General features: G+C 35.8%; 3 protein-coding genes across 3 annotated transcripts in view; 2 read left to right on the forward strand and 1 right to left on the reverse strand.

Moving 5' to 3' along the window:
- The window catches only part of LOC124633247 (heme peroxidase 2), a 39,657-nt gene extending 37,497 nt beyond the window's left edge, over positions 1-2,160 (forward strand). The window contains exon 24 of the mRNA XM_047168419.1: positions 454-2,160. Coding sequence (XP_047024375.1) covers positions 454-642 — 189 coding nt within the window. The 3' untranslated portion in view covers positions 643-2,160. The remainder of the gene's footprint in view (positions 1-453) is intronic.
- Positions 2,161-2,750: 590 nt separating this feature from the next.
- Positions 2,751-8,930, reverse strand: LOC124633424 (serine-threonine kinase receptor-associated protein). Its single transcript, XM_047168638.1, has 8 exons — positions 8,696-8,930; positions 7,350-7,484; positions 6,634-6,792; positions 5,875-5,996; positions 4,940-5,021; positions 4,150-4,317; positions 3,435-3,650; positions 2,751-3,027 (listed from the first exon to the last, which is right to left on the reverse strand). Exons 1-7 carry the CDS (start codon positions 8,808-8,810, stop codon positions 3,457-3,459), a joined length of 975 nt encoding a protein of 324 aa, XP_047024594.1. The 5' UTR covers positions 8,811-8,930; the 3' UTR covers positions 2,751-3,027; positions 3,435-3,456.
- A 749-nt stretch (positions 8,931-9,679) lies between these two features.
- On the forward strand, positions 9,680-10,180 carry LOC124633436 (signal peptidase complex subunit 1). Its single transcript, XM_047168652.1, has one exon. The coding sequence runs from the start codon at positions 9,692-9,694 to the stop codon at positions 10,082-10,084; it is 393 nt and encodes a 130-aa protein (XP_047024608.1). The 5' UTR covers positions 9,680-9,691; the 3' UTR covers positions 10,085-10,180.
- The last annotated feature ends 249 nt before the right edge of the window (positions 10,181-10,429 follow it).

Genomic DNA, 10,429 nt, shown 5'->3' on the forward strand with positions numbered 1-10,429 from the left:
TAGTTTGGAGACCTGGTGATTTTTGGTTCACAAATCTGCAGCTGCTGTGTATCTCTTTTGTTTCCATCTTGCCAATATTTTTTTCAACTATTGACGTAGATGGTAGATAGATCCACCTAACATGACCCATCTACCAATCTCCAATATTTCTCATCTACCAATATTTTACATGGAGCGACTTCCTATTTATCCTCTTCAATAAAGAAAATTCTATAGGGTAACGAAGACTGATATCTGGTCCCTCACGAAACCACTGCGTCTTTCTAATCGAGGCCATCGCCATTGCCATAACTGAGATCTGGATGACTGAGACCCACACAATGACAAATTGAGTAGCGAGTCTTGAGTGGCTTCTTAATTCTTCCATGGCTTATGTATCTTATCCCCTAAATGTTCTTGCCTCCTTTTGACGACTACATTCACAGCATATCTAATACCATCATCCCTCCACAGGCACAATGCGCCTCCCTCCGTATAACAGACTGCGCACAACTCCACCGCGAGTGGCCGCGCGAGGCAGTACAACGTGACGATGTGTGCACGGCCCAATGTGGGGCTAGCTCCGCCGCGCCCGCGCGTCCGCCGCGCCGGCCGCATATCAACTTCAACTTCCCTGATCTGTCGCCTTTTGTAGCCAAGTGAGTGGGGGTAGTGCCCTAGTCTGTTGATGCGTTGTTGTTTTTGAAAGTAATGTCGTATCCAGGGTAAGAAATGCTGAAGAATCTGTCATGACAAATGCTCCAGTTAATGTAGTCCAGTCCAGTTGTGGATTGCTGTCATAATCTATTAAAGACAATGTTCAAAGCAAATAATTTGAGTAGAAAATAATTTGTGCCCATTTCGAACTTTTCAGACTCTGAAAGAAATTAATATTTGCAGAACATAAAATTAATATACATAAATTAAATTTAAAAAAATGTTTTACTTATTAACAAAACAACTGCAACGTTTAACAGATGAAGGGTTTTTGGTGAAGCTAATAATTTAAGAAAATGAGATTGAACAATTCAAGAACATTATCAGCCAATGTGTGTTAATTTAATACAAAATGAAAGTCATGGGAAACGAAGAGTATGATCAATCTCTACTAATACCATAGAATACCATAAATCTCTACCATAGATCAATACTGATCGATTTTCACAGAGTTACCACAAGTTTACCAATATAATTGAAAGAATATTAGTAATATAATATCAATAACAATATTCTTTGAAATATTCGCATCTTTGACTGATCGCCGCGTCTCATTTATACATTGTTATGAATTTAGTTTAATTATTCTTAAGATTACTTAGGTAAATCCAAAATGGACGTCTGTAGCCGACCTAAAGCTATGGGTACGTCGCATGAAACATTGTACAAACACTGTAGCTTAGAAAATGGTATATTTGATTAAGTTCTATTTTCTAAAATTCAGTTGTTTTACTATTTTAATCTTAATTCCATTAATTATGTTTCAATATTTGATGGAATTAAAAAATATATAATTCCAAGTGTGTAGTTAATTAACACAAGTGTGTTTTGGTATAAATTGATGTTTGTAAAATACTTATATTTTGTTGAAAAGAGAAAATTAGTTTAAAAAATATATACGAAAGACTAGCGACGCTTAATTTTGATATGCATGCTGATTCATTCAATTGGCCCAAATTCTGTGCGGCCAAATAGATAGTAAGAACAATAGCTATTTGCAATTTAGTCCTGTATCTAAATGTTTTTTCATATAAAATTATCTTTTTCATTCTTCAATCTTATTGTTTCAAAAATTATTTTTAATTAATATTACGGCCATCATGAGCTTTAAATAGACGCAGTGATGTTTTACAAAACTATATCAATATACCTAATTTACCGTAGAATAAACCGCAATACCAGCTACTGTATCAATGTTACCATACTCATATTAATTTTCTAATTTGGTAGAAATGCTGAGGCCAAAAGTTAAGTATCTAATAATGATTATTATCTGTCTAGCTCACTATGATAAATAAATTCACTGCCTAGTTGTACCTAGGATTATAAGGTTCTTGTAAATTATTTTGTAATATATTGGATAATTAAGTATAACACGTTCTGTAGTTGTAATATTTTTATTTTTATGATCATATGAAAATCTCACCTAGACAACGAAAACCGAGTATAAATACTTTTTATTTATTGTGTCGTTTCATTTAACTCTCGCAAACGTTTTACTTCCTCTCCATATCCTTTCCCCTCCCATACCCCCAAGCGGCTTATTCCCGCTCGGTAACACCCTTTCGTCAACACCGTTGACGATCGGGAAAAAAAAGTTTCGTTCGTTCACAGTATCCATGAATGCTGGTTTTTATTTTTAAAATATGGAAATAAAATGTCATGGATTTTTAAAATGTTTTTATGGATTATGTTAGATCTTTTAAAACACAATTATATGAAAATAAAAGTGGCCTTATCATGTGCATAATAACCATTTTACACTAAAATAATAAGTAGCGTTCGTCAACACTGTAAACGAACGAAACTTTTTTCTCCCGATCGTCAACAGTGTTGATGAAAGGGTGTTACCGAGCGGGAATAACCCATCCAAGCTACTTCATATATGCTTTTCTCATCATCATAATCCCGACTATCTGCCCGAGCGAGTTTCAAGTAATACTGAGCTCTTCTACGTGCTCTCCGCGTGTTCAGTAGAAATAGATGATAGAGAGAAATAGAAATGTTAAAATTTTGTGGTATGTTAGCTGGGCTGCTCAAATAAAAATCAAAAGTCTTAAAATATTTACAAATCACTTTATTTTGTTGCATATCAAGTCTATTTAGTTCCTTTTTACAATAAATACATTAGGTCTGAGTATAAAAAATTAGTGTTGCAAAAAAATAAACAACACAAACTCTTAAAATTTACCTTGAATACTTAAAAAGTCTTGATTTTTCAGGCTAGTCCCCCTTAAGTTCATTATACACATGGCCTGGTGACAACTACACCACAACACAGTGATGCCACCAAGTGAACAATTTTGATTGCACTGTCACTGCTCCATGATCCTGCGCAAAACGAAAAATTTATTAATTACGCAGTGGTCCTATATGCATGAAAACCTAAATTAATGCTAAGGTCGTTACCGCAGCGGGTATTTCAGAACATGAGGTAAGCTTTAAATACTTGACTATACACAACAATAAAATTAAAAAGACACTGGGTTTTATACACTACTATTTTTTTTATTTTCTCTCACAAACAAAAAACAACGCATATACAACACGATTTAATTTTGTGTTACACCACTTTTTTATTTGAGAAATTAGTAGACCACATCATTTTCGCAGGCGCAATAATTAAGATTTCAGTTATTACTTCGAAAGCAATCAAACCATCTTTCATATGTGGTACTAGCGCCCCTCATCTAACAATAGAAACTCATTCCAAGACAATATCATAAATTCCATCTCACCGTATGGAAGGGGCCAGTAGCATCAATTAGCAGCGACCTCCTTGAACCCGTTGATGACGGGCGTGGTATCATTGCTGCGGCGCCACAGGCCGTACACGCGGCCCGGCACGGCCTGCCACAGCCGCACCGTGCCGTCCTCCGACCCCGTCGCGTACAGCTCGCCGTCCGGCGACCATCGCACGCAGTGGACTGGACCGAAGTGACCTTTGTTTGATTCTGGAAATTGGAGGGTGTTTTGTGAGCTTGTTGAACAATAAATACGTCCCTAAATCCATATAGGCTATAAGTAATGAATTTCGGCTACAGGGTCTCTTTTATTTAAACTAGACGATAGTAGTTTTTTACTCAAATCTGGTCCTATTTGACACTGTCAATGTAATTTTGTACAGGGAGACAAGAAGCGCAACAAAGAAGTACATGTTCCTTCTAGCAATAGCATTAAGTATTTTAAGCTCATGGTGTTATTTTTTTACAGATATTATCCTACAGAGCTGGAAATATCTAGAGGAATAAGATCATAAGTGTATTAGCACCAGAATCGTTTTTATAGGCCGCTGGACAGACTTAAATCTAGAAGAAAAATAAGGCGCAAAACCTACGCAAGTATCGGTTTATGATATGAACTATTTCTTCAATTTACTACCAGAAATCAAAAATATGTAAATGTAAACTAAGGCTAAATAAAATAAGTGTAAGTTAATGAAAAGCTACTCACCAAGTTCCGTCCCCGTATTATAATCAAACTTATAGACTTTCAAGTCTTCGCCGCCGCACACGAAGGTGGCGCGGCTGGGCGCGAGTGACGCGGAGTAGCACTTCGTGGGCACGGGGAACTCGCGCATCTTGCGCATTGTGTCCGAAGAGTAAAACGACACGTTTGTACCTGGAATACGAAATATTTATGATATTTACTATCAAATCATGTTACATATATTTGTACTTAAAACTAAATGTTTTCCACGTTTTCACCCGCGTCCTGGCGAAACTTCCCCTTGTGTCACTCAGGGATACTGCATTGCAGGAATGAATTTCTCAAATCAGGTCAGTAGTGTCGGAGCCTTTAAGATACAAACTAACAAACAAAAAAAAACTGTTTATAATCCCCTATAATATCCTATTCTATACTATATTTCTGTTTATATCCCTAAAACGCAGCCTTATTCTAAAAAATGTTTACAACTTGTCGTGTCACCACAAAGGAAATTAATTTGCCCTATTGTAGCGACCAATAAAGTTGTCTAGCCAGGTAGTAAAGCCATATGACACTTCCGCTCTGTCTATTATGTTCTTGACCATGTTTAAAAACAAGTTTTTCAAATAACTATCAGTAGGCAGCAATCTATTAAAAATATTGTTCTAAGAACGCCTAAGGCTATTTTAAGTGCGCAGACACTTGATCTTGAATTAAAATGTAAATTCGTATTAAGGTCACACGTAATCGCCCTACATAACATGTAACAATAAACTTCGATATAATAGAAATAATAAAGTAGAAGAAATCTTACCATGAGCTACTGTTAATATAGCCCCATCTCGTGACAGTTCTAAACTGTTCGGAATTGTAGGGAATTCAACTTTTTGGACCTCCTGAAATGTAAACAAAAGTATTTATAACAGATGTAAAATCACATGTATTCTATAAAAAGAACTGGCAGAAACACTGTAAGCCGATGTCGGGCGGCTTAAACGGATTAAGTTACAATGGTCAGGCATCAAATTGTCGAATGAAAATTCGTATATGTGGAAAAATATACCGACATTTCAACTTGGGTTTCATACCTAGTTTTCCCACGGTTTTACCCGCGTCCCAAGGAACTATTGCCAATTGCCCTTAAAAATATAGCTAAATAATGTAGCTTCCTAATGGTGAAATAATTTTTAAAATTGGTCCCGTAGTTTTTTAGTTTATGCATTACAAATAAAAATATAAAATGTTATATCAAACCAACAAGCATTATACTTTAATTCAATCACAAGAACAACTTCTAACACAGTAAACATTATCATTAACATATTTATAAGCTTAAGGGTGCGTCCACATCTGGCGAATGCGCCGCGAATGCGCAGCACGCGAGCCGATCGCGAGCTGTCCGCGAGCTGCGCGCGTGCATTTTTGTTCGTGCGCCGCTTCTGCGCCGCCCGCGCGCAGCTCGCGCGCGACCTAAGCGCCGCACGCGAGCGGCGCGCAGGCGGCGCGCGACGTCTGCCATCTTCGATAGTACTGAGCCAATATACGGAACTGTAAGGGCGAGAACTGATTGCGCGCAGATCGCGCGCCGCTCGCGCGCTCTATACGAGCCTTGCGTGAGTTGCGCTAAAGAGGCGCACCGAACTATTGCAGTGACTGCACGCGCGCAGCTCGCGGACAGCTCGCGATCGGCTCGCGTGCTGCGCATTCGCGGCGCATTCGCCAGATGTGGACGCACCCTAATGTTATTACCTGTCCACTGGTACGATCCCAGACTCTCATTGTAAGGTCATCACTCACACTTACAATGCGTGAGTTATGAAGGAAGACTGCATGTCTGATGCTACTCGTATGCGCGCTTATTTTCTCCAAAGCTAAAAAGTAACAATGATTTTATAATTACAATAATAATGTATGAATAATTATTATGTCTGTAGGCAGTTATAAATGGCAAATTAGCACGTAACACATTAAATTTAATAAATTAAAAGCGACATAAAACTTATGTTGAACAGTATTATAAAATAGTTTATTAGAAACCTGTTTGTTGAGACATTTAAAAGTAAAAATATATTTTAAGTAGTTAATCAAAATGGTATAAGCATATTTAATGTTTGTTTACTGGCAAAGAACAAACGGATAAACATAGTAAACGTAAATAATTAACACAATTATAATAAATTATTCAAAAGGTTAAGCCCTAATAGATGTAAATATTTGGATCTTCTCAATTTATTGCATAAATATGTTGATTAATAGAGATAAGAGTTATCTTGTATGTTAATTACTGCTTCCTTGTTATTTCCAGTCTCTTTACTACATGTCTATAGTGTTCAATGTAAAGTTGTTTTCACATTCAACACTACTTTTTTTTGCATATCATCAGAAATTATCCTTAAGCACAGAAACGCAAAGACTGTATTTTCAGTGACAACATAGTAAACATAATAATTAAGAAGATAATAAAGGAAGTAGATATTAATAATTTTCCTTTATACATAAGAAACATACCTCCTGCTTCAGGTTTGTTGAGGTCAAATACTCGTATGAGTTTCTCGTTACTGGCGGTGAGGAGCATGGTGTCGTCAGCGTTGAAGTTTACACTTTTCACTATGTGCTCATGGTCAAACGTATGCACCACTTCACCATAGCGAGCATCCCATATTTTTGCTGCAATATTAATAGCAGATATATAGTTATTGTGGGTACCAGGTTTAATGTTACAATATGATCATGTGGTTGTGAAATTACAGGATTGCATCTAAAATTATTTTACATACACTACTAACTAAATATTCCCCAGATGCTGTAGAAAATAATGCATATTATCAGTAAGTACTAAAGAGATTTAGAAGTAACTATAAAATAACAAATCTGATTAACTTCAAAATAATGCATCTGATAATGAATATTTTATTATCTACCCTAAATACATAATATTAAAAAGGTACTCTTTTCTACTTTATGCCAATTAACATGATGCAATCAACTTGTTGAATTGCAAGTTCTGAATCAATTATTAACAAAACAATTACACCATAGAGTGTGTTTTAAAATATGATTAAATTAATAAGTACAAGTGTTTCACAACTAAAAGAAATGCTTTTTATTTAATCATGACTCAAAGTTCAGTGAAGCAAGTGATCATGAGTCACCTAATTACATTACAACCTACTTAGGCTTTACCTAGGCTTAGAGAGATTTCCATAAACAAAAAAACTAAGTACCTGAGAAATCAGCTGCTCCACTTGCAGCAAGATTAGCATTTTGAGTCAAAGCTACCCCCCACACAGCGCCTTTATGACCTTCAAACGTGCCAATCCAATCACCTGTTTCACCTTGTCGTAACATGGGCTTGCCATCTAAAAAGGAATTCGTTAATATTACAATGTGTTGCTAGGAAAGCTCAATTCAAAAATACATTACGTACATTTATTTTGGTTTTCATTTTAATAAGGTTTTTCTATACTTCTTTTTTTATTCTAATTTTTCTGTTAAAATTACTGAATGACCATTATATGGTCTTTGTCCTTATAATTTGTGAGTCAATTTGTTAAAAATTTCTCTAGAAGAGAAGCAACCAATGAATGTCTCCGTTTGACCACATAACAAAACAATAAAGACTAAATCTATATTCTTATCATTCATTCATGCATATATTCATTCAAGTACATATTAGCAAAGTGTTGAATGAAGTGTTTCTTCAGGCATTGTATGCAAATGATAACATCTTTCAATTTTCCTCTTACAGTTAAACAAGGCTTCAACTTAAATAACATCTTATCTAATGCTTGTGTTTACATTCCACAACAGTCAAATGAACAGAATAGGTATACATAGAACATCAATTGTGCTACCATTCTAATAACAAATTCTAATTATGAACATTCCATTTCTATGAACACTGTCTCCTCCAACAACTATGGATAATAGTAAATTAGACTTCTAGATACAAAGACAAGTGTATAAGATAGTAGGTACAAAGATAGATTGTGTACACATAATAGAACAATGACAGGAAGGCACAATTATACAATTAAGTGTTATTGACTATTTTCCTTATACAGCCACATATTGAAAGTAGCATAGTGACATGTTTTCAAGCCCTTCCATAAAGTAAACATTAATGTCAAGTACTTTGACAAACCTTGAGTAAGCACAAGGTGACCCACAATGGGTGAAATGTCAACATTCAGCATAGGAACAAAATTAAATGCCTGCAACAGTTCATGAGTACACAAAGGAGTGGAACTTGTAAGTCATGCTGGAGGTACGTGAATAAAAAGCACGAGCGCGATCATCAAGGCGAGCAGCCGAGGAAACATACGAGCGGATACTCAAGGTACTTCCTGCATGTCCGGAAAGAGAAGGTCACAACATGCATAGAATGCACGCCGGCCGAGCGGACAACTCCACACAAACAAGAAAAGTGAAGGCCTTTCGAACACATCTCGTCACCAACATCTGTCATCTTAAAACACTGATCACGCACATCGTCACACTTGCAAGACTTCCACTAAATATGGGCCAAGGCAATAGGGCACACTGATTACAAATTAGTCGTCAAACTCACCTTTGCAAGCCGAAATTAAATAATATCCATCTTTTGTAACGTCACTAAAATCCAAATGCACGACTGGTCTAGTATGGCCACCGCATGTAAGAGGAACTTGCTTGAATGTTGTCATTTTGTTTCTTAATTTTGTTTGTTGTACTTTTTGAAAATAAAACTAATTATCTTTGTTGTTAACTAAAAATTAACCTAATGAGTCTGATCGTACTGAATGTTGACAATCGACTGACGGAAAAGTGGTAGGTGGTGTTGCTATATTAATGTCAGACTTACTTACCTTCTTTTCATAAAAAACACTGCTTGAGAATAAAAACCATGATATAATCTTGAAAGTAATAAGGAATATTCATATTGTGCATTGCATTCCATGCAGATTTTAGTGCCGGGGATTTGAGAACTGATTGTAAGCATCATTTTAAGTGGATATGTAATGCTATCAGTTTTTTTCGATCTGTTCCCGAGACAAAAACGAGTTTATATATAATTTAGTGGCATTAAACAATAAATTGTCTTTTGAGTGACTTTCTAGCATTATTCTTCAGCGATCATCATACGAATATAAGTGTGTTTCCGTAAACTGAAAACAAAACGAGCTTGGTCAGCCTTGCAAAAAAAAACAACATAATTATATCCTGTTCAAATGGAAATTAGGACGAGTTATTCAACTGTTCTCAGAAAAAAATGGTGTCTCCCGAGCTCTCGTGTAGCTGTAGTACATTGTATTGCTTTATTTCTAAAATGGTAATAATACCCAGCAGTAAGTAGCCGCATCACTTTTTTCTTTTTACTTAATGGATGTACTGGTTAGGAGTTAGATGATTTGATTTACTTTCATAATTTTCATTAGACAATGCATCCAAAACGCAGGTAACCAGTCAAAAGATATTCCTGCAAAGTGCAATGGTTTAAGTCGTTTAAGTAAATAATTATATTAGCACTGAAAATTTATTGCTATCTGTGGGCGAGGAATATATTTGATGGTTGTATGACGTGTCGATGGCCGATCGCGAGCTGTCATTTGACGTAAAATCAAAACGTATTGAATTTGTTGTGGTTTCTCTGCAAGTGGTTAATTTTAGTTTTCTAATACCTTTTATATTATTAAATATGGATTTTTTCACTTCCATACCCACTCACATTGACTATGTCGGCCAAGCGAAAGCAGAGAAATTATACAGAGCCATAATTACGCTCTTCAGTATAGTCGGTTTCGTATGGGGTTACATCGTTCAACAGTTCTCACAGTCTGTGTACATTTTGGGAGCCGGATTTATCTTAGCTGCGATCTTGACTGTACCCCCATGGCCCATGTACCGCCGCAACCCATTGAACTGGCAGAACCCAAGAAACAATGAAGAGAAACCTGCAGGCAAGAAGGGGAAGAAATAGAGCAGTTCATGTATGATCCAGCCACCAGAGCGATCAGAAGTATATTCCTAACAGTTGTATGTTTCATTGTTCTCAAATAAAATAGTTTTTAAGGTTCATATTGGTTTTATTTCACTTTCAGCAATGGAACTTATAAATTTTTGTCATCAGATTTCCCATTCATAGAATACATACTTATATATCACAAAATAATACAAAATACTATGAACCTTAACAAAAAATGTATTTGGAGTTAAAATGTATAATGTCAAAGATTTTCTAATTATGTATCTACTTTATTTCATGAACTTCTAAAAAGATAGAATTTTAATTTGTGCCATTCTTAAAATAGCACCATATAAATTT

This window comes from Helicoverpa zea, chromosome 9, assembly GCF_022581195.2.
Source record: "Helicoverpa zea isolate HzStark_Cry1AcR chromosome 9, ilHelZeax1.1, whole genome shotgun sequence".
Classification (NCBI taxonomy): Eukaryota; Metazoa; Arthropoda; class Insecta; order Lepidoptera; family Noctuidae; genus Helicoverpa; species Helicoverpa zea.

Excerpts from the sequence above, each read along its gene's own strand:
- LOC124633436 (XM_047168652.1), top strand. The coding sequence starts at position 9,692 with ATGGCCGATCGCGAGCTGTCATTTGACGTAAAATCAAAACGTATTGAA.
- LOC124633424 (XM_047168638.1), bottom strand. The coding sequence starts at position 8,810 with ATGACAACATTCAAGCAAGTTCCTCTTACATGCGGTGGCCATACTAGA. Across the intron at positions 6,793-7,349 it reads TGGAGCAGCTGATTTCTCAG|CAAAAATATGGGATGCTCGC; the intron begins GTACTTAGTTTT and ends TTAATATTGCAG. Across the intron at positions 3,651-4,149 it reads TAATACGGGGACGGAACTTG|AATCAAACAAAGGTCACTTC; the intron begins GTGAGTAGCTTT and ends TCCAATTTCCAG.